The sequence below is a fragment of the Rutidosis leptorrhynchoides genome, chromosome 9 (genome assembly GCF_046630445.1).
Source record: "Rutidosis leptorrhynchoides isolate AG116_Rl617_1_P2 chromosome 9, CSIRO_AGI_Rlap_v1, whole genome shotgun sequence".
In the NCBI taxonomy this organism is placed as follows: Eukaryota; Viridiplantae; Streptophyta; class Magnoliopsida; order Asterales; family Asteraceae; genus Rutidosis; species Rutidosis leptorrhynchoides.
The window spans coordinates 285006802-285032244 of NC_092341.1; the positions used below are offsets into that span (position 1 = coordinate 285006802).

Genomic DNA, 25443 nt, shown 5'->3' on the forward strand with positions numbered 1-25443 from the left:
TTCTCGTTTTGGAGACCCTGCCGAGAACTCCCCGAGAACCGATTTCTGCAACCTTGCTATTTAATAAAAGGTATATGTATAAATACTCCGTATATGTTTTTTTCAATGTTGCATTTAATACAAAGTTAGCATCAATTGTCGATGTGCGTATTATAATTGTAAGTTTTAAAGTATTGAGCGAAATTATATCCTTCAACAACGCACAGGCTATATCACAACTCGTTTATACATATTAGCATGCAATGTTAAATGTATTGTTATAAACTTGATTACTAAACATATATGCGTCATTACTCTTGTTTTATATTTGAGGCTTTGATACAGGTAAACATTGCCTTTTTGTATATATAAGTTACCCAAATTATGTTAATATATGTGAACAGTGGATCCGATTGAGAGTTGCGAACATGAGGGGATATGCTCTTCCGGGCGGTAAAGTGGACAATCTCTTATTCCAGCTTTAGAGGAGCATCTTTGCATGAATCAATACTAAGTTCTTAGCACATCTGAAGTGCTTCCAGTTCGAATATACGTTTGTTTATATCTTTTAACAACTTTTTAAAAGTGGTAAGAAGGTGATTTTCACTTGTTTTGAAGATTATTATTTCCAACACAATGTTAACCCATTTGTGTTTTACATCAGCATTCGGGAGTTATAGTCTACACCCACAACTTTTCTGGTATGTTCTAAGCCCATCAGCACTTGAATGTGGCCCAATAAATGTGGCCCATGATTTTTTTTTATTATAATTATTCTTTAGATTAAAGAGTTACTACTCCCATGAACGAACACTTTCGCTCTCTCATAAAAGGTAAAATCTCATGTAATCTGAATTAGACTAGTAATATATATAAATTTTTTTTATAAAAATAGGAATAATTTTCTAATTCGATTAGAACATATTTCTATTAATTACAAAAATATAAGTACATTATATCAAAATTCATATTCATAATTTCATAATCCATATAAAATAAAATAACAGTTCAAAACACTTATTCAGTTGTATTGTTATACGCAAACGCCTAACTATTTTTTCTTATTTTTTCTCGAATACACCATACCCCGGATCCCATCAGGATCCGAAACAAATCCTAACGGTCTATAGAATCCAAGTACTCGGGGCTCCGAATACAAAGCAATATTCGTGATCCCCTTTTCTAACAACTCATCTACCACTCTTTCAACCACAGCTTTCCCTAATCCAACCCCTTGAAACGTGGGGTCCACAACCACATCCCAAATGATAGCATTAAACACACCATCACCCGTAGCTCTAGCAAACGCGACCGGTCTCTTTGTTGTCTCGTATTCTACCCACAACAACGAGTCCGTATGTTCCAATGCAACCTTTATCTTGTCATTGTCTCGTTTAGGGAAACCTACAGCGACAAACACGGAGTTTAAGTGATCTAAGTTGAGATTTTCGATTGTTCTACGTAGAATGAATCCACGTGATTGTAACTCTTCGTCTGAGATGGCGTAATTGTGTTGTGCTTTTGCGAATGAGAGTCTGCGAACGTGGCGGTGCGTGATTGGAGATCGAAAGTGAAGTGGTGATTGAAATGGAAGGGTGAAATTATTGTTAAGAAGCATGGTGAAGGTTTGTTTGTGTGTACAGTGTACGATCCTTGTTGTTGTTGGATATGGAGATATGAGTTGTGGTTTGAGTTTGTGGTTGTTATGAGATGTTTCATAGTGTTGTGGTCCTAATGGCTATGTATCACAAGGCCTACAAGAATAAATGTATTTGTTTAAAAAATAATAATAATAATTCGTACCACAAATAGTAACTTTGTTATGTAATAAGTAAATTAATAGCCCGTGTATTGTTGGGAAATGATTTCGTTGATAACTTTTACATTCTACAGTAGTATATATGAGTTATGACCCACATATTGCGTATGAAAATCGTTTTTAACAATACATAATTATGCCATATATAATTAAAACCCTTTTTTCCGTATAATTACAAATTTACAATACGTATACTAAGATTTACTGATTTAGCAGTCCATTGCTCCTAATTTAAAAGTCCATATAATTATAAAATTGTATTTTGTTTTACAGTTTTACCTATTTTGTTTTATACGGAGTATACATTTTTGTAAACATGTATAAGATAAGTGCATAAAAGAATTTAATTCATTCATATTCATATCTATTTATGTAAATACACTATTAATTTGGTTCAGCTAAAAAAAAAAACTGAAATATTAAATTGGTACAGATGCTTAAAACATTTTATTTTAAATTTTACACTTATACTTTTATTTATTTACATATGATAATTCTAATACTAATACTCCGTATAATTGCAACTAGATAAAGGTCTGGCCGCGCGTTGCTGCGGCTTGATCACGGTCATATATTGGACGATTCATATACACTTAAGTAGCTGTGATGATGGTAATATTAGCCGGTGTTGCTTAAAAACAATGATATTCCTACATTTATTAAATGGTCCTGCTTGAGGTACATTTACAAAATGGCTACATGATATGGCTAATTAGTGATAAAAAAATTGCGTTCCTTAGCTGCTACTCTTTTTTTTCCTTCGGACTGATGTTTTCTTCAGTTGCAGTTTGTTTTGTCTTTTACGGCGATTAACCTCTGCTAGTGAAGCTCAAATCATTGCAAAACTCAGAATCAGTTGTCACATAACATGAAACAAAGTAAGATCAAGGAAATAACACAAACACATTGAATGAAGTTAACATATATAAAATCAACATGATATACGCATAAAAATGAGAATACTTTAAACCTCCAGCAACAAATTATAAACACCTGAGCAAACGAACGGATTACAACGAACATTATCAACAAACAAACAGCCCCTGATCATTTTTCAAATATAAGCATGCAGATAGTAAGTATATCTGTGGTGTTTGCTTTGCACTAAAATAAATCAACAATCATAATAGGCTTAATAGCAATCAACATTTTTTGTCATTTTCAGGAAAATCAACTCTTATGTCTTCCATTGATATAGTAAAACCATGGAGAATGGGTCAAACACTTAAAGCCGTTTGTTCATCCTTGTAGTCTCAAAGGAGTAGTAAGTAAATGCTAATCATTTTAAAATGTGCAATAAATTATTAAGCCAAATGATGGCTGTAACTGTAAGACTTACAGTCATTGAAAGTTGTTCTAGCTAAATGGGCATATGTTATTTTTAAGTTGGTAGTTTTGAATGTGATGTAGAGTACATAAATATACACGAAAATTTCTTTCTTATGATAAAAGAAGGAAACAAAATTTGAGATAGATTACTTACAATTAAGTTAATTAGGGTTTGTTGGCAAGGAAAGGGAGAACTTTGCAGCTGCTGGAGCCAAATTAGTGTTGCTTGAATATTAATCTTGATGTACCTGACAATAGATCTCGATTTGTTTCCAAGTTCCTGTTTTTCCTTCAATATATGACAAATGCATCTTGTATTATAAGTACTACAATCCATTTTTACATTCAATAAAAGCACTATATACAAACTGAAGGTGTAGAGTTACCTACGATTCCGATAACTGTTTTTTCTCCAAGAGATGCAAGAAGAGTTGAAAGCTCAAGTTTAGAATTTGCAAATGCTTGAAGAAGTTGTGCCCTTGATTTTGCTCGTAAACTTTCCTCTTGTATACATCAAAAAACACTTGCTCAAACTAAAGAAGCATCCTATCCATTTCCTCATCACTTTCACCTTCCTCATCTCAAATGTTCTGCATTAACAGTAAATAATAATAAAAAAATCATCCTATGGTCGTTTTCCCCACTTAAACGACCTCCTATTAGTCACATATAAAAAACATGAGTTAATAGAAATAATTAAGATCTAATTATATGGCAATCTTCTTTATATATATATATATATATATATATATATATATATATATATATATATATATATATATATATATATACAAATAAGCCATATTTTTCTATAAATTACCTTCACAGTTGCAGACCAACGAATGCAGTATAGACAAATACCAGAAACCCAACTTCTTTCCAGCAAACATTTGGAATCGAAGTCACCTGAGGTTGTTCATGTTCTAAATATTTATATGAATCCAGAATCCAGAATCAGCCTAAACAAACTCCTATAATTAGCCGTTTAACTCATGTTTCGTTGATCTTTCAGGTTTTGAGAACTACTAATTAAAAATATCGTATTCCTCCATTTGTGTTGTGTATCCCTAATCTCCAACATTAAAACAACCGATTAAAAAAGGACAATCGCACAATTCAGACAATGGAAACCTTTAAATCGCAAGAAAAGGAAACTCTAACCTTTTAACTTTATCAGTCACTTCATACAACAACAATCTTTCATCAGGACAAAAAGAATATAGTAATTGAACCATCAATATGAATAAAATAGAAAATACAAAATCAATATGAATATAATAGAAAATTTAAGTCAGAAACAAAAACTAACAGCAATATTGATACACATATAAGCATAAATTATCAGATCTAAAGCAAAATTTCATACAAAAATCTTCAAAAAAAAATTGAACCATCCAAAATTATAATATATAGCATAGATAAATTTCACTATAACTTAGATTGAAGATTACCAAAAATTTACTCTAACCAACAAATTTTATAGACTAAATTGTGCGCTATTTAATTCTAAAATATTATAAGATAACTGTACCTCTTCTTTGACTTCACCTTCATCATCGTGATCGCTATCTACACTGTCATCATCGTCGTCGTCCCCATCTTCATTTTCATCCTCGTCATCAGCTTCTACAGGTTAAGTTGCTTGGACGAACGGAAATATCTCCAATTGCGGCAGCGGTTACAACGGTGGTGGCTATGGCAGAACCCTAATTTGCAATCGTACTTTGAATCGATTATAATTAATCAGGGAAAAACGGATAAGCTACCAACAACGTCAGTCGGTTCTCACTTAATCAGCGAAAAGAAGGTGGTTTTCAAACACACCAAACAAAGATTTTACTATACCTCCAATTGATTGTGAGAAATCAGGAAGAAATCGTATGCATCTTTAGACGATTTTAGCGGATCAGGGAACAGAAATTAGAGAGGAAGAGGTGGGGGAGAGAAATTAGGGACGGTAGGTAAATCCAGATTTTTTTTTAATCAGGGAAGTGTAGGTATTTAAAGGGAGTGAAGGATGTCGTATTTGTGGGTTTTGTGAGGTAAACGACCAAAAGGCAGGTGGGTGTTAGGATATAGTGTAATGTAATGTAATGTAATGTAATAATGTAATGTATTAAAAAAAGTAATAAGAAAGAAAAGAATGCTTAGTCTTTATTTATATTTTTACTTATTTAGTACATATATTTATACAACTACAAAAGGTGGGTCAAAGATGATATATGTTCTTACTCCGTATTTGCTAAGGTGAGTCAACGTTGGATAATAATAATAAAAAAAAGGTTGGATCAAACCTTGGTTGATGGAAACAATAAAAATCAAAACTACAAGTTTGCCAACTAGGCTATTATGAAGAATGACTTATATGTAGGGATGACAACGACCACTTATCAGGTGAATATTCACTCGATCCACCCGTTTAGTGATGGATATTGATGAACTTAAATGGATATGGATACAAATATGGATGAACCTAAATGGATATGGATATGGACATGGATGAAAAGTTTCATCCATGGATATATCCATTACCACCCGCAATACGTATACAAATACATATATATATATATATATATATATATATATATATATATATATATATATATATATATATATATATATATATATATATATATATTCTTATATATTTACTATTACAAGCTCATTTACCGTTAGATTTACATTTTGTTTTCAACCCTATAATGAAATAACGATAATATATTACAATAAAACATGTATATAAAACAAAATAAACTTACAAATTTCATATTTATTTTTTTATAATCTATATCTTATAATAAATATAGCAGATTTTGTTATATCTTCAACAAAGATTACACATTTTTATGGATATAATTTTTAATGTCATGTTATATTTATTTTTGCTATACTACGTTTTCATTTTAAATGCATATTAGAAAATATTATAACATTTTTTTAATATCCATTGGATATTCATTAACCTGCTTAATCCACTGAATATGGATACAGACGGATGATCTGAAACTAAATGGATGTGGATATGGATATGGATGAAAAAAAAACTAAATGGATATGGATATGGATACGGCATCACCCAATCCATATCCGATCCATTGCCATCCCTACTTATATGACCACAAAAAATATACAGTAAGGCCATATACAATGGTCTTTTAGTGACCACCGCCAGCCACCGCCACCGGGTAACCACCACCACCAGTAAATCGTTAACAAATCACCAGTGGCCCCTGCAACGGGGGTAACGGCTGGAAAGTGGTCCCCACATTTTTTTTCAACGGCTAGAACTTGATTTTTTTTCTTTTACTTATTACTTATTTACTTATTACACTAAATATACATACACATACTACACAAACTCACTCATACTACACTCTCAATCTCAATCTTTATTCAAAAACAAACATAATCACACTCATACACTTTCAGTCTTTCAATTCAAACAAAAATATCTCAATCAAATAACGATTTCTTCAAACACGAACGTTTTTTTATGTATTATCTTTTATTTTTAATTATGTAATGTTTTTAAATTTTAATAATGTAATATTTTTATTTTATTTAATAAAATGTTATTGGTATTTATTTATTGTATTTAAATAATAATTTAAAATTGGTTAATATTTGAAATGGAGTGTATGATAGTGAGTGTTTAGTGAAAAGAATGTGAAAGAAATGTTAAAGTGTTTGTGATGATAAAGTGCTGATGTGGCAGGAAAAATGTCTTAAAAGTCTTGAACCATTGTATGTGACCTAAACTATAATTATGTATTAGGCCACATACAACATTTTAACAGAAGTTCTATCCTCCACATCAGTGTCACATCAGCACAAACCCTTTAACATTCCTTTCATATTCCTTTCACGAAACCTTCACTATCACACTTCATTTCAAACTTTAACTAATTTAAAATTTTTATTTAAATACAATAAATAAAGGGAGATGATCCTCACACACCAATTTTTGATCCATGTACATTTTTATCTCATAAATTTACAGTTCTGCCCATAAATTAATCTAGGGAGTTCAACTTATATTATTATTGTAAATATAATTAAGGGTATAATAGGTAATTAGGTGTACATAGATCAAAATGTAGTGTGTGAGGATCACCTCCCATAAATAAATACAAATAACATTTTATTAAATAAAATAAAAACATTACATTATTAAAAATTAAGAACATTACATTATTAAAAATTAAAAACATTACATTATTAAAAGTAAAAGACATTACATCGATAAAAAAAACACAATAAATAACTCTGATTGTTTCGAACAATATAATCATCCGGGAGTGTCCAAATGTGTTCGATCACATTGTTGCGAAGGACATGATGCACTCTTCGATCTCGCAACTCTTGTGACATCCGATCCTGGAGCTCAACTCTTTCCGTCTAAGTACGTCGCGACATGTTTTCTCGATTTCTGAGATAATCCTCTTCGAGGTCGTATATGTTGCGCTCGTTGTTTTCGGTGATCATGTTGTGAAGTATAACACAAGTGTACATGATTCGGCGTATTTTATTGATACTAAAAGGTCTTGCTGGGTGTTTTAGTATTGCCCAACGACCTTGAAGAATACCGAAAGCTCGTTCCACGTCTTTTTTCGCTGCTTCTTGAAATCGTTTAAACTTTATATTTATTGGCTCAATTGGACATTTAAACGACTTGACAAGTGTTGCTCATTCTGGGTATATGCCATCTACCAAGTAATACCCTTTATTAAATTCTTGTCCGTTGACATTGTTACGTACCTCCTGAGTTAGACCATCCAATAAATCTTCAAACAAATCCGATTCATTAAGCACATTAATATCATTGTTCGAACTTGCTCGACAAAATAAGCGTGCCAAATCCACATATCGTAGGACGCAACCGCCTCGAGCATTATTGTTGGTCCTTCGTGACCCCTCCTGTGGTAATGCCCTTGCCACGCAACTGGACAATTTTTCCAAGCCCAGTGCATGCAATCGAGACTACCTAACATCCCAGGAAAACCGTGCATCTCTAAATGTTTGGCATGCAATCGACGAACATATTCTTCAGTTGGTCTCCTTAAATATTCTTGCGCAAACATATGAATAATACATTTACAATAATTGTTTAAATATTCACGAGACTATGATGAGCCCGTATGTAAATATTCATCGATATGCATCAGGCGCAATGCCATACGCCAATTGACGTATGACCAATGTACACTTTTGAAAAATATGGAAACCGAGTTGACCGATAGCATCGTAACATTGATCAAAATAATGAAAATAAGCAGGTCTCGATTGAGAATCGTATGATAGAATAGCAAGACAAATACGAATAAACAATGACTTACTCATTCGGTATCGTTATCGAAAATAATCCCCCGAAAATGTTGGTATATCCGAGAAATAGTCGTTGTACAAACGATTACCGGTATCAATCCGATCTCTTTGTAACCGACGTCTTCTATTAATTCTATGAGAATTTTGAGCTTCATCTTCTTCATCCATTGCATCAAGCGAATCGAGTAAGTTAAGCGCGTTGTAGCCGTCTTAAATTAAATCTTCATCAGAATAGGACTGTACGCTATCACTATCCGTCATGCTCTCGCTATCACTCTGAGAATTCAATAAATCATCCGGATCCATATGATTTTTTTTTGCATTTGTTTGTAAAATATAAATGGAAGGTTGAGAGGATATTGTTTGAGTGTATGTTTTTGTTGTGTAAATGTGGTTTGTATATAGAAAATGTATATGTATTATTGATTTAAAAGAAAAAAAAGAAATTAGCCGTTGGGAAAAAAATAAATTCATTGGGCCCCACCAATCGACCCGTTACCACCGTTGCAGGCTCGACTAGGGGACCCACTGGCGATTTCCTGAAGATGGTGGTGACCCGTTGGCGGCCGGTGGCGATGCTAGTAACGGCTGAATTTCGAGTGGCCTTAAAAACCCGAATGACGACGCTTATTTTAATACGACACCTTTTATTTAGATCAGACGACCAAAAATCTTTTGGTATCGACGTTTATTCTAATAGGTACAATTCCGGAATTTAATTAATGTATTACAGAGTATTAAAGATTAAAGATTAAAGATATATGTATATACGAAACAATAAATAACTATGGTAACTTTGATATCTAAGTTTTCTTTCTGTAATGAATCTAAACAATTCCGGACCATTAAACTTAGACTATTTCTAACGCATCGTCACTTTTCCTCCATCATCCCACTTGGCAACATGTTTGAAGCCCTTGACGCTCCTAACGCGGCGTCAAAATTTGAAGTCCGGGGCGTCTGTCGGAAATTTAACGGAAGTGTCAAATTTGTTTCAGCCAATCAAATTTGGTTACATATTTTTATATATTATTAATTAATATTATACTCAACTACGAATAATATTTTACCACAATATTTAACTCTCAAATTTAACACTCGCCTTTAAAAATTTCATCTCTTGACCTTGCCACATCACCAAAAAGTATATCATTTGCCTTTTGTTGGTTGAATGTTGGTTAATGCACTAAACGATAAACTTAAGTATGATTAACCAAAAGAATATGTTTTGATGATGACACACACATATGCATAAGTGATGACAGACATCTTAGCATAAAACATGCAAAGTCACTAATCCATACTTTATTTTGCAAATGACCAAGTCAAACATAGGTTAAAGAATGAAACTAAAAGTTTAACTAAACACACGGTCGAGGTACGGTCGACCGCATAGTCAACCGTGAAACCCCAAACTGAATTGCAACGCTGTTTTATGAAAACAAGTTGCACGGTCGCCACCACGGTCAACCGCAGTGCGACCGCAGTTTTCTCTATTACTGTTTTTGACCAAATAAAGTGTGACTAGTTCCCGACATCTATAACTCATGAAACCTTTCTCAACATGCTTAGAATAGATGCCTTCTCCATACTCAATTGAGTTTTGATCATAAAAACACTAATTTTTGATTAATTATGCCTAATGACATCTTAATGACAAATTAACCAAGATTAGGCATAACACATAAGTGTTAATCAACAACTTGAGATCTTAATTCTTATCTAGCTATCCTTAGTATGATCATCAAGTACCAACACAATTAAGCCAATGTCACTAGAACAATAATTGCTATTAGAAATGACTTAATGATTAATTAAGACTAAATGAGGAACAATGCTCTTAAGGTTAACTAGTAATGACTTGTAATCCTAAAATACACTTAGATACATTTAGGATGGTTGATAGTGCTCCAAATGAACATATATTTAGGCACAATATCCTTCCAATATGTAAAACTTTTAGTTGCAATTGTTCTATTTTTATGTAATATTCATTTAAATAAATAAGTGCGAAGACAAAAGAAGAAAATGACGATTTGAAGACGCAAATGACCAAAAAGCTCAAATGTACAAGATATAATTCAAGTGGTTCAATTTATTGACGAGAAACGTCCAAAAATGATAAGAGTACAAGCCGCAAAATGCAAAGTACAAGATATTAAATAGTACGCAAGGACGTTCGAAAATTAGAAACCAGGACATGAACCAACTATCAACGCGCGACGCAACGGAGCTAAAATTACAAATCAACTATGCACATGAATATAATATAATATTGTATAAAATTATAATTATATATATATTAAATAAATATGTCGACAAGCTAGGAGCCAAAAAGTATGTGACCAAGAAATGACGGCCATGCGATCGCATGGCCAGAAGGCACAAAACTCATGCCACCGCATGAGTTACTGTAGCAGGACACATTCTATAAAACTCACGTTTTCTGGCCGAAATAAAATACACATCTTTTTCTTTTCCTTCTCTGTAAGAAACATATATATATATATTTATAATTTAAATTTTAATTTAAGTTTAATAATAATTGGGTTATTGTAAGAAATGTTTTAAGTTTTTTTTAAGTTGAAATTCTGTCCGTGCAACGCTACGCGATTAATCACCACTGTAAGCTATGTTCTTCCTTTTTAAATTAATGTCTCGTAACTAAGTTATTATTATGCTTATTTGAGCTGAAGTAATCGTGATGTTAGACTAAATATTAAGAAGGGGTTATTAGATTTTGTACCATAATTAAGGTCTCGACAAAAGACCGACACTTGTGGACATTGGACTATTGACTATTAATAGATATGGGGTATTGTCTAATCGAATGACAACTCATTAGAATCTGTCGAACCTATCTTCAAATTAGTTAATCTAATAATCATTAAAATGATTATGTATGTCCTATTTAGTGACGTTTATACGATATCTTTTACGATCATTTAATTAATTATTTGGTTTGGGTAATTGATTATTCATTCTGATCAAGTGGGTAAATTAATATTCATATCTCATTAAAACAGGGGTGGATTACATACAAGGATAATTGGTGTAATTGTTAACAAATTATTAAAACCTTGGATTACACGCAGTCGATAAGCTGGTGTAATCATTAAACAAAGTATTAAAACCTTGTTACAGTTTGAATCCCTAATTAGATGGAATATTTGACTTCGGGAATAAGGTTAATTTGACGAGCATTTTATAATTATGACCGATGGACTATTATGGAAAAAAACCAGATAGGTATCAAATAAACCAGGACAAAGGACAATTAACCCGGGTAACAATTAATTATAATCAAAACGTCAAACATCATGGTTACGGAAGTTTAAATAAGCATAATTGTTTTATTTTATATCTCATCGTACTTTTATTTACTGTCATTTATTTATTGTCATTTTAAATATTGTTATTTATTTTACGCATTTTAATTATCGTCATTTATCTTTACGCTTTATTTAAAATCGACAAACCGGTCATTAAACGGTAAAATCCTCCTTTTATAATATTACTACTTATATAATTATATATATTTTATGCAAATATAGTTTTTAAAAATATAGTACGTATTCACTAGCTCCCTGTGGAACGAACCGGACTTACTAAAAACTACACTACTCTACGATTAGGTACACTGCCTATAGTGTTGTAGCAACGTTTAGGTATATTCCATCCGTAAATAAATAATAAAACTTGTGAAATTTGTATCATATTTCGTATTAAAAATAATAGTATTTCGTACCCCTTCGCTTTAACATCAAGTTTTTGGCGCCACTGCCGGGGAACTCGGTGAAAAACGCTATATTATAGTAAAACTATTTTTTTAAATTATATTATTTCTTATTTCGTAAAAATATTTTGTATTTATTGTTAAAAATATAAAAAAAATAAAACATTAAAAAGAAAATATATATATATATATATATATATATATATATATATATATATATATATATATATATATATATATATATATATATATATATATATATTTATATATATATAAATAGAAACTGGGCCGTAGCCTGTCAAAGCCCAACACAAAGCCTGGTATCTGTTTCCATGCGATCGCATGGATAGAGCATTGAAATCTCATGCGGTCACATGAGATGCTCTGACAGAACTGAAACCTGGTACGCATTTATTACAGTAGGATTTTTATTGAATTATTATTATTATTATTAGGGTTTTATTTATTTAATATATATTTATATATATTTATATCTAATTTTATTATTTTATTGTAACTTATTATTATTATTAATTATATAAATTAATATTTTTATAAAATATTATATAAAAATAATATTTTTTTATAAAATTTGTATTTTTATCATTTTAGTTATAATTTGTATTTTTATCATTTATTTCATAATATTTGTCGTTCGTAATTAGTTTTAAGCTTAGTTTTTGCCGTAGTTATTTATAGATTTTTAGGCTTTGCCGTAAAATCCCTTAAGTGCTTTTTCTTTATATTAAGATTTAGGCACTTTAGAATTTTGCGACGCCGTTTTAAAATTTTAGTATCTTTTAAGTAATTGCCGTTTTTCGTTTAGAATACCTTTTAAGCTTTAATATATTTAGACGCTAAGTTTCGACGCGCTACTTTCTTATTATTTTTCGACCTTTATTTTTCGACGCTTATTTTTTTATTTTTTTTATTTTTTCTTCGACCTCTTATTTCTCGACGCGCTTTTTCTTTTTCATTTCTACGATCTAGTTTTTAGGACATAGAATTTTCTATTTCTTCTCTAAAATTTCAAACGAAAAATTATTTTAAGTGATTAAATTGATAGACATCCAAATTTTCTGGTTCGTAGTAATAGTTGGATTTGTTAGTGGCGAGTTGTGGGCTTCCGATTTAAAGGGTCCTGGCTACCTGCTGCATCTATTGGCTATTCGAAACATGGGCAAAATCAGAAAAGTCTATTAATTTGATAACTTATATAATTTTTATATTTATAACTAATAGGATATTCAGTGAATGCACCGAGCAAAACGTTCACCACCTTTCATACGTTCACCACCTGTAACTCGATCAAGACATCTAGCCAATATTGTCGCCGTTGATTTTTCTTTAGAATCGTCATCTAGTAATCCAAGTACTCCAACTCAAAATCCTGATAATCCATTTTTTGAACCCAACCTCACAATTGAGAATCCGGAGGATATTCAGGGACAATTCAGAGATCCTGAACCACTAATCATTCCTCCTGAACCACAAATCACTCATCCAGAGATTGTCGAGGAAGAAACCATTAAATCTGAATCCTCTCGTGATTCGTATTCAACAAATTCAATTATGGAAGTAACAGAACCTCTAAGTATGGAAGACCGAATGAGAGCCACACGCACTGGCCAAGGTCACGCCATTATTAAGCCAGACATTAATGCGCCAGATTATGAAATCAAAGAACAAATCCTACACATGGTAACTAATCAATGCCAATATAGTGGTACGCCGAAGGAAGATCCAAACGAACATCTTCGAACTTTTAATAGGTTCTGTACTCTATTTAAAATCCGAGAAGTGGAGGATGAACAAATCAATCTCATGTTATTTCCCTGGACTTTAAAGGGAGAATCCAAAGATTGGTTAGAATCGTTACCTGAAGGGGCGATTGACACATGGGATGTTTTAGTTGAGAAATTTCTTAAAAGATTCTTTCCGGCATCCAAAGCCGTGAGACTTTAAGGAGAATTGTTACGTTCACACAGAAGCCAAATGAAACTCTATATGAGGCGTGAACAAGATTTGGAAAGTTGTTAAGAGGATGTCCGCAACATGGTTTAGACACTTATCAAATAGTACAAATATTCTACCAAGGATGCGACATTGCTACACGAAAAGACATCGACATAACAGCTGGTGGTTCCATTATGAAGAAAACCGCAACTGAAGCATACAAAGTCATTGATAACACAGCCTCCCACTCGCATGAGTGGCACCAGGAAAAAGATATTTTTCGCTCATCTAAAGCGGCTAGAGCCGATTCTAGCCATGACTTTGATTCCGTTTCCGCCAAAATAGATGCTTTCGAGAGACGAATGGAAAAGATGACTAAAGATATTCACGCAATACGAATCAGTTGTGAGCATTGCACGGACCACACTTAACAAAAGATTGTCACATTGAGCAAACGATGGAACAACGTGAGAATGTTTCCTACATAAACCAAAGGCCGGGAAATAATTATCAAAATAATTATCAACCGCTAAGGCCGAACTTTAATCGAAATCAAAACATTCTTTACAATCCAAATGGACCCAACAATAACTCGTATAACCAACAAGGTCCGAATAACCTACCAACTCAAAACAACACTTTCAATCAACAAAAACCTATCTTGTATAAACTACCACAACAAACCGAAGAGAAAAAGTCAAATCTGGAAGAAATGATGACAAAGCTAATGGAATCTCAAACACAATTTATTACATCTCAAACTCAAACAAATGATAGGTTTGATCAGTCACTAAGAACTCAACAAGCTTCCTTTTTGAATCTAGAAAAACACGTAGGTACTCTTGCTAGCATGATGAGTGAGAGGGAACAAGGAAAGTTACCGAGTAATACTGAAGTAAATCCTCGGAATGAGAATGTTAATATGGTGTCAACAAATTCTGAAAAACCAGCTCCAGAAGATGGGAAGGTTTTAGATGTGAGTAACAATGAAGAAGTTAGAACACCACCACCACCCGAGTATGTAAAGCCAGTGGTGGCACCATATAGACCACCCATCCCGTTTCCAAGAAAATGAGTTGAATATGAGCAAGTAATAGGTAATAAAGTTTGTGATACCTCTGGAAAGAAGAAGAAGAATAAGAAAGTACAAGAAACAAAAACTGTAAAAGTAAACTCGGTGAAGACAGTTCCACCAAAACCTCCACCCAGAGTGGGTGATCCGGGTGAATTTATTGTTCCTTGTCTACTTAGTGATTGTGTCATGTATGATGCACTAGCAGATTTAGGTGCGAGTGTGAGTGTTATGGCTCTTTCATTATATAAGAGATTAGGAGTAGGTGACTTAAGTCCAACGAAAATGAGTGTTAGGCTCTTTGATCAAACCATTAGGCACCCAGTTGGAATTGCTGACAACCTACCCGTTCAAGTGGGTAATTTAACCTTTCTAGTCGAATTCATTGTCATTGACATAGAAGAGGACCCAAACGTTCCTCTAATTTTAGGTCGACCATTTTTAGCGTCCACCGGGGCGTTATTTGATGTAAGAGAGGGTAGAATGACACTTAGTAATGATGAAAAATTGATCACCTTTGTGATTCGAAAGTCTAAATATCCACCAACCAAAACCGTTGAATCGACAAAAATGATTGGTAAGAACCATATTGTTTTACCAACTCCAACGGTAGTGCTTAACAATAATAAAACGCCTAAGTGTGGGGAAGATGAAGTAACACCTAATGATGACTTGATAACAAAGAACCCAGTTGTTAATACGAAATTAAATGACCCCGTTATTAATAGTTCAATGAAGAAACTTATTAAACGGATTCGCGATGCTAGAACCAAGGGGAACTTTAAGTTATGTAACCGGTTAGTATCCAATCTATCGCCTAAAGAAAAGGCGAAACTAGTTGAATTTGTGGATATTGCACAGGAATCCGACCAATGGCTTAAAGCAAAAATCACAGATATGCAAGTTGATTATGGTCCAAGAGAAATTGACGATAAAGTTAATCACAATTTTGACACCACAGCTACCTAAGTGTGGGGAGATTCAAATGTTCTAAAAAGAAAATGCTGTCTAGAGTTAGTTGTTCTGTTCTCGCGTAGTTTCGAGAAGGGAATCTGATTGGTCTTTTCCACTAGCAGACACTAAAGAACTAGTTTTCTCTCCCCATTCTGAATTTTTGTTTTGTAGGTTTTGTATGAAATTAATTTGCATTTTTAAATTTAATTTTTTGTGTGATTTTAAAAAACAAAAATTACTTTATTTCATTAAGTTCAGAAAATGATTTCTAAAATTCATCGTAAGTTGAAGACTAGGTCATGGAATCGAAATTGCTTTACCCGAGGGCGGGGCGAAAAATTTTGTTATCATTATTTTTAATTTTATTGATCTAAAGTATACCAAAAAAAAAAAAAAACCCCCCAAAAATCTTTGCTTTTAAAACAATCGCTTTAACGACAAATTTTAAATTTTGTCAATGGACGGACTAGGTAAACATACCGAAACTACCTAAAGTAAAAGGAAACAAAATTTTAAAAAAATTATTCATTTAAATTGTTTTAATAAATAAAGGTTTTATAAAAAATATATATATAATAAAAATATTATGTATGTTTGTAGTTTATCTTATGTACAAAATAGGGTAAAACAGCGCACTTTCAAAGACTGACATTAAGTTCAACAAAAGCTATTAATTTTGACGACAAGATGCAAAATATCAAATGTGATATAAAATAATATGTTTGCAAACTCAGTATTTTTAATCACTTTTCTACACTAATCACCCTCATGAATTTATAATTATAGTCTGATTTCATGCAAATGAGGGCTTTGCATGATCTCAAGTGTGGGGAAGGGTTATAAATTCTCTCGAGTTTACACTTAGTTTAATTGCCAAATTTTGTGAAAATTTGAAAAATTTTCAACTAAATGAATTCAAAATCATGTTTATACATATTTATGAACGATAAAACTAGGTGTTAATGCCGAAATTATTGTTACCTCGGAGAAAAAAAGGCAAAGAAAATAAATAAATAAAAGCTAAGTGTGGGAAGAATTTACCAATTTTTTTAAAAAAACATATCACATATTTGGTACAGATTATTGTAGGTACTTTTGCTTTAGACGATTTTAATCAGTTTTACCTAATTTACTGTAATATATATTTGAAAGAAAGATGGATCTACACGATGAATCAATTCCATCATTAAAAGGAAGTAAAGTCTTCCGAAAAAGACACGCGCTTCTTGATTTAGGTCAAGAAGTTGTCGTTCAGACCAGCTATAGGTTGACGAAAAATCTAGAAAAGTCATCTCTTAAATCAGCAGGAAATCCACTGACCTCAGCATCAAACAGGGTTGCCAAGTGGTTAGACTTATCCTAACCATGAGAGGATCTGTCTCATAAAATGGGGAGGCACCGTGCAAATTAGCTTGATAAGACTAATGAATCAGACCCCCATAAAGGATAATCTCCTTAAAGATTAAAAATCAGCTTTTAAGTCTGATATTAATCAATCCTTGAGATTGACTTTAAAGATTGAGAATTACAAACTCATGGAATTCAATGATATCTAAACTCGAGCTTGAACGAGAAAATATTTTGATCAAATTAAAACCGATTTGTTTTTCTGAAAACCCATTTTCAATGCGTTCATTACCATTGAACGTAAAATCCTAGGAATTCACCTGGAATTCATTAGGTTACCTGAACCAAATCGGGTGTCAACCGTAAGAACGGTGGTTGCATAGCATGGTCAAAGACAGGACCTTGTGCCAGATCGAAAAACTATAGGGTGATCTTTACTATTGCTCCTACAAAGGATAGTAATTGCATCCGACACGATATAGACCATAATCAAAAGCATGTCACGGGACATTGCCTTAACAATTGCTTGTTCAACGCTTTCCTTTACAACCGGACGGTAGTTTACCAAAAGGTAATATACGGAGCAAGTATACTGGACGTGTTGCTTTCCCAATACAAGGTTAGCAAGTGGGTGACACAAAACCATAAGTTTTGAGCTAAAATTTTCAAATCTGAAACCCACCAAACCCACAAAAACAATTTGCAAACACCGGTGAAGGGTTATTCCGGAAAACTTATCTAGGGTAAAAGCTAGAATGAATTTTCAAAAGATCAAATGTTTTCATAAAGATCCAATTTCCTTAAGGATCTAAATTTTATAAGTCATGTGGGACTGTAAACCACATCGTTACTATCATTGTTTATACCGCCGTATCAAAATCACTGATGTATAAAGTGTGAGAATAAAAAAGTGATTCAAGTGAAGTGTAATTTTAATTTCAAATTCTGTATTGCTTGAGGACAAGCAACGCTCAAGTGTGGGGATACTTGATAGTGCTCCAAATGAACATATATTTAGGCACAATATCCTTCCAATATGTAAAGCTTTTAGTTGCAATTGTTCTATTTTTATGTAATATTCGTTTAAATAAATAAGTGCGAAGACAAAAGAAGAAAATGACAATTTGAAGACGCAAATGACCAAAAAGCTCAAATGTACAAGATATAATTCAAGTGGTTCAATTTATTGATGAAAAACGTCCAAAAATGATAAGAGTACAAGCCGCAAAACGCAAAGTACAAGATATTAAATAGTACGCAAGGACGTTCGAAAATCCAAAATCGGGACATGAACCAACTATCAACGCGCGACGCAACGGAGCTAAAATTACAAATCAACTATGCACATGAATATAATATAATATATATAAAATTATAATTATATATATATTATATTATATATATTAAATAAATATGTCGACAAGCTAGGAGCCAAAAAGTATGTGACCAGGAAATGACGGCTATGCGATCGCATGGCCAGAAGGCACAAAACTCATGCGACCGCATGAGTTACTGTAGCAGGCCACATTCTATAAAACTCACGTTTTATGGCCGAAATAAAACACACATCTTTTTCTTTTCCTTCTCTGTAAGAAACATATATATATATATATATATTTATAATTTAAAGTTTAATTTAAGTTTAATAATAATTGGGTTATTGTAAGAAATGTTTTAAGTTTTTTTTAAGTCGAAATTATGTCCGTGCAACGCTACGCGATTAATCACCGCTGTAAGCTATGTTCTTCCTTTTTAAATTAATGTCTCGTAACTAAGCTATTATTATGCTTATTTGAGCCGAAGTAATCGTGATGTTAGACTAAATATTAAGACGGGGTTATTAGATTTTGTACCATAATTAAGGTTTGGACAAAAGACCGACACTTGTGGACATTGGACTATTGACTATTAATAGATATGGGGTATTGTCTAATCGAATGACAACTCATTAGAATCTGTCGAACCTATCTTCAAATTAGTTAATCTAATAATTATTAAAATGCTTATGTATGTCCTATTTAGTGACGTTTATACGACATCTTTTACGATCATTTAATTAATTATTTGGGTTGGGTAATTGATTATTCATTCTGATCAAGTGGGTAAATTAATATTCATATCTCATTAAAACAGGGGTGGATTACATACAAGGATAATTGGTGTAATTGTTAACAAAGTATTAAAACCTTGAATTACACGCAGTCGATAAGCTGGTGTAATCATTAAACAAAGTATTAAAACCTTGTTACAGTTTGAATCCCTAATTAGATGGAATATTTGACTTCGGGAATAAGGTTAATTTGACGAGCATTTTATAATTATGACAGATGGACTATTATGGACAAAAACCAGATAGGTATCAAATAAACCAGGACAATTAACCTGGGTAACAATTAATTATAATCAAAACGTCAAACATCATGGTTACAGAAGTTTAAATAAGCATAATTGTTTTATTTTATATCTCATCGTACTTTTATTTACTGTCATTTATTTATTATCATTTTAAATATTGTTATTTATTTTACGCATTTTAATTATCGTCATTTATCTTTACGCTTTATTTAAAATTGACAAACCGGTCATTAAACGGTAAAATCCTCCTTTTATAATATTACTACTTTTATAATTATATATATTTTATACAAATATAGTTGTTAAAAATATAGTACGTATTCACTAGCTCCCTGTGAAACGAACCGGACTTACTAAAAACTACACTACTTTATGATTAGGTACACTGCCTATAGTGTTGTAGCAAGGTTTAGGTATATTCCATCCGTAAATAAATAATAAAACTTGTGAAATTTTTATCGTATTTCGTATTAAAAATAATAGTATTTCGTACCCCTTCGCTTTAACATCAATGGTCACCAAGTCCCAACTAGAGATTGCTCTTCCCTTGTGCATGTATTGGACATTAATGTGTGCTTACACATTAATCAAGCAAAATGTTATATTGCACTTAAACTTGTTAAAGCTTGAATTATAAGTTGTTCAAGTAATTATATGATTGATCCTAGAATAACTATCTCTTGCTATGTGAGTATTACTTGCTACTTTTCAATATGATTAATACTCATAAACTTGTCAACTTGATTAATATATTTTTCATATGCTCACTAGTTAGGATTCAAGTAACTAACCTACTCCAATAGATTAAGTGTAAAATGGTTCACAATGAAAATATAGTCAATTGTCTATTTGGTCTAGTCTAAGTAACTAAGGGTGATTACTTAAGACTTAACTTTGATGTCTCTACATATTTCATGATTATCTTATAGAGAAATTATTCAATTAATCTCTAAACTAAACTCAACAAGAACATGACTTGTGATTAATTGAAACTAGGAAGTTAATAACATAGTGACTAGTCTTTAGAATTGAAACAAGGGCATTAAAGTGACTAACTAAGTCTTGACCAAACTGAGATTTCCCAAAATATCAATCAAGACACTTCTCCAAAAATGATGGGTTTGCCACTTTTGGAATGATTAGTCACTTTCATGCATTAAGACCAAATCTCACACACTTAATGCATATAGTACTTGTATAGGATGTTTGGTTTCTTTTGCAGGTGCTAGAAGGAGTAAAGGTGCCAAAATATGGTGTTCAAATTTGAGTCAAACGGCTATACAACAGATTCTAAATTTGGACTAGAGCACGCACGGTCGCAGCACGGTCGACCGTGAAGGCAACCGTGTGTCAACAGCTACTTTTTGAATCCAACTATAAAAGGCAAACATTTAAGAGCATTTGAAGCTAACCCTCTTGCATATTTTAAAGGCTTATTTCCAGTGATCACAAGTGCATCACTTACTACTCAAATGTGATCAAACAAGAGAAGATTCTATGATCTCATAGATATAGAATTGGGTTGTTGTAAACTTACTAATCAAAATCATTTATCTTGTGAGTTTACTTAATGTAATTTATGTCCTAGTATTGTCTTAGGATCATCATTGCAAAGTGTATAAGTCTTGTAACTTCAATTAGTAGAAAGCCTAGGCTAGCTTAGTGATCTACTTCCTTAAAGGGACTTAGGAAGTTGATTAATCTTATTTGGAGATTAATACTTGTCTAAGGTGAAGACAAGTTGATCTAGGTTGGAGTTGATCTTTCAAAGAGATAGAAAGATTAGGTTTGTTGTCTACCAAAGAAGTTGAATACTTGTAAATCGGATCTCCACCGGGTTTGGAGAAAAGTGCTTAGTGAAGCAACAAATCCCGATTAGTGTAATCGGGGAGTGGATTAAAGTGGATGAGTTAACATCCACCCAAACCACTATAAATCCTTGTGTCTATGTTCTTTACATTACTTCATTTATCATTTCGAATATATACACTACACACATCAAGTTTGAGTTGAGTTGGTTGATCAAAGTTAAATCGAATTTGGTGATCAATCGAAAAAGTGTTAAAAACATATCAAGTAACTATTCACCCCCCTCTAGTTACTTACAATTGGTATCAGAGCGGTTGCTCAAATCATTGCGCTACAAACGATCGCGAAAGCGTCAAAATTCATTTTGTGCAAAAACTTGAGTCAACGATTCTCGAATCAACTCAAGCTATGGGATACTTGGAAGAATTGGTGAAAGAAGCACCAATCTTTAATAAGATGAATATTGATGTGTGGAAATTAAGATTTGAGTCTTATCTCAAATCTAAGGATTACTACTTGTGATGAATAATCAAAGTAGGAGACTTTGTACCACAAGCTAGTTCAAGACTAGTGAAGTCAACATTTCAAAACAATGATATTTTGAAACAATTTGATGCAATTTCACTACTTCATAAAATTCTTCCTAGTGAAGAAAGATTAAAGATAATCTCATGTGAAAGTGCAAAAGAATGTTGGGATTCACTATGTTCTCAAGAAGATTTAAACTCTAGGAGTTTAAAGGGTAAAGGAATAGAGAAGGGTTTGGAAAAGGTTGGTAATTCTCAAGCAAAAGGGTTGAATGAAAATGAAGACTTTTGCCTCATGAGTTATTGGAATGATTTGGATCAAGATAGTCAAAGTGAAGAAGAGGTTGAATCTCCATCAAAGAAAATGATGTCTCAAGCATGGATTGCAATGAGGTACATGTATTATATCCTTCTAATTATGAAGAATTGTTAGATGATTACAAGACTATTAAATTTGTGTATGATAGTAGTCGTGAGAAAGTAAAAATTTTTGGAGAAAGAATTACATAAAGTTAGATAACTTAACAAAGTTTTAATTGATGAAAATAACACCTTGAAGAGAAAACTTGAAAGGATAACTATTTTTGATTCATCAAGAGGTAAACATGAAATGAATATATGTCACGACTCTAGCAAACACAAATCTTGTAATCAAAGTCCATTGTCTATTATTAGGAAAATTAAAAATATGGGAAAAATGGACCAAGCTAGCAATTCTATGGTAGGGATAAGTCAAGGATTAGGTAACCTTAAAATCAATCAAAATCAATGATCAAAATGCTAATGAGAATAACCTTCTCAAAAAGACTTTGTATTAATGAAAGGCTTTTCATACAAATGCATAATTGTTTTTGAAAAGTGATTTTAAAAGATTAGTGTAGGAAGCTTACTTGCCTTAGGATTGTGTGTTTATGTGAAAATATGTATTGCATGCTAAATACTATATTGATGCATTTTGTGTATACTATGTGAATGATTAAATATGAATATATATATATATATATATATATATATATATATATATATATATATATATATATATATATATATACTCTATATATATAAAAGATTAGTGTATGAAGCTTACTTGCCTTAGGATTATGTGAAAATATGTATTGCATGCTAAATACTATATTGATGCGTTTTGTGTATACTATGTGAATGATTAAATATGAATATATATATATATATATATATATATATACATATATATATATACATATATATATATATATACATATACATATATATATATACATATATATATATATATATATATATATATATATATATATATATATATTTATATTTATATATATATATATATATATATATATATATATATATATATATATATATATTCATATTTAATCATTCACATAGTATACACAAAACGCATCAATATAGTATTTAGCATGCAATACATATTTTCACAAAAACACACAATCCTAAGGCAAGTAAGCTTCCTACACTAATCTTTTATATATATAGAGTATATTACGTGTCATTGATGATTAAACATCGGGAGGATGTAATCATTCAATGTTAGGTAAAGAAAACTTGTCCTCAAGTATTCTATAGAACCTAAGAGTCGTTAAAACGCGCTCGAAGAAAGAAGAAGTGAAGAAATAAGTGATCAGAAGGATCCACAGCAGCACCTGTGATGACCCGGGAATTTCCAACTAAATTTAAACTTAATCTTCATATGATTTCGATACGATAAGCAAAGTATATAATATTGAGTCTAGAAAATATTTTTGAAATGATGTTCATATATTCAATTGACCTTCGACTGCTCTCGACGATTCACGAACAATTAATTGTAAATGGATATGTGTGTATGTATATATAAATAATAATTCGAAATATAATTTGAAGAATTATATGTGGTTATTATTAAAAAAAATTAATAAAAATAAAAATAGGATATCATAATAATTATTATATAAAATATATCTATATATATAAATAAAATATATTAAAAATAAATATTAAATGGTTATAATACTCGTTTAATGTTTCGATTGATATTAAGCAAGTTAAATTCAAACTTATGTAATTTTAAAATAAACGGTGATACGAAAATGAGTTCTAAAATTTTTAGGCTTATTAAAAATGTATTTAAGAACTATTTGTTAAGTTTTAACACTTTGTCTATTTTACCCAGAAATGAGAGGGACAATTGATGTAATTTTCATTTAACAAATTAAGAATCGAATTTTATACCATCATGACTAAAATTAAATAAATATAATTACTGTTAAAATTTGGGAATTTTTCGAAGACTTTTAATTCGTCACTAGTTAACAACGGTGTACAAAATACTATCCATAATAAAACTGTAGGCATAAGATTTTAATTTAACGATGGCTTTATTATTTCATTTAAATTAAATTCATGTATGATGATTATATAATTATATAATTATATTATTATTAATTATATAATGATAGTGTGTTTGTTATTTTGTGTTCCCCACTCAAGATCTTATATACATGCACATACAAATTACAAATCACGGACTTTTTGAATTGCAAAGTAAATGAGATTTGTTTTGATTTTGGACCCACTCTTTACACCTACATGAATGATATATGCATTGACATTTCACCTCACAAAGCACAAGTGTTACAAACTTTTATACATTCATATCCTATATCTTCACCACCTATCTTCTGCACTTGAAGAACTCTAAAAACCTTTGAAACCCTTTTAAACCTATCATCAAACCACCATCAGCTAACCATCTTCATTGGTCACCAATCACCACTATCCGAGAACCATAACAACCCCACTTGTTCCTTCCTTCTACTATCCGATCACCATAAATCACATATCTCTCCTAAAACCCAGAAACCACATTAGGATCATCACTCTCTTCCTTCAAACATCACCTCAAAACTATAAATCACGTAAACACTCTACTACTGCTTCCAATTTATTCACTTGTACTATTGCTGCCACAAAGAGACCCCCTTAACCATAAGCTGCAAGTCATTACTCCATGATTAACCTGCATCAATGATCACACCAAACCAAATTAATCATTATTAGTTTGTTTCTGGTTTCTGTTTAAAACAAAACATGCTCGATTCAATGCTACCATACATCTATAGTTTTGTTTTGGTTATTATTTCATATAAAAACCCAAACCACAATGAACCACCATTAAACTGCATACTTTTGTTTCCTATCCGAAGTTAGTAACTGCTACTGCATACTTCTTTTTGTTCGA

At 31.7% G+C, this 25443-nt stretch overlaps 1 protein-coding gene and 1 long non-coding RNA gene across 2 annotated transcripts; both read right to left on the minus strand.

The window, feature by feature from the left end:
* Positions 1–932: 932 nt before the first annotated feature.
* On the minus strand, positions 933–1694 carry LOC139867192 (GCN5-related N-acetyltransferase 1, chloroplastic-like). Its single transcript, XM_071855522.1, has one exon. It carries the CDS (start codon positions 1595–1597, stop codon positions 1031–1033), a length of 567 nt encoding a protein of 188 aa, XP_071711623.1. The 5' UTR covers positions 1598–1694; the 3' UTR covers positions 933–1030.
* A 643-nt stretch (positions 1695–2337) lies between these two features.
* LOC139867004 (uncharacterized) lies at positions 2338–4904 on the minus strand. The gene is made up of 4 exons (XR_011765720.1): positions 4659–4904; positions 3948–4033; positions 3514–3717; positions 2338–3416 (listed from the first exon to the last, which is right to left on the minus strand). It is a non-coding gene; the product is annotated as an uncharacterized lncRNA (long non-coding RNA).
* Between the last annotated feature and the right edge of the window lie 20539 nt (positions 4905–25443).

Bases quoted from the DNA above. Each gene is read 5' to 3' on its own strand.
- LOC139867192 (XM_071855522.1), bottom strand. From the start codon at position 1,597: ATGCTTCTTAACAATAATTTCACCCTTCCATTTCAATCACCACTTCAC.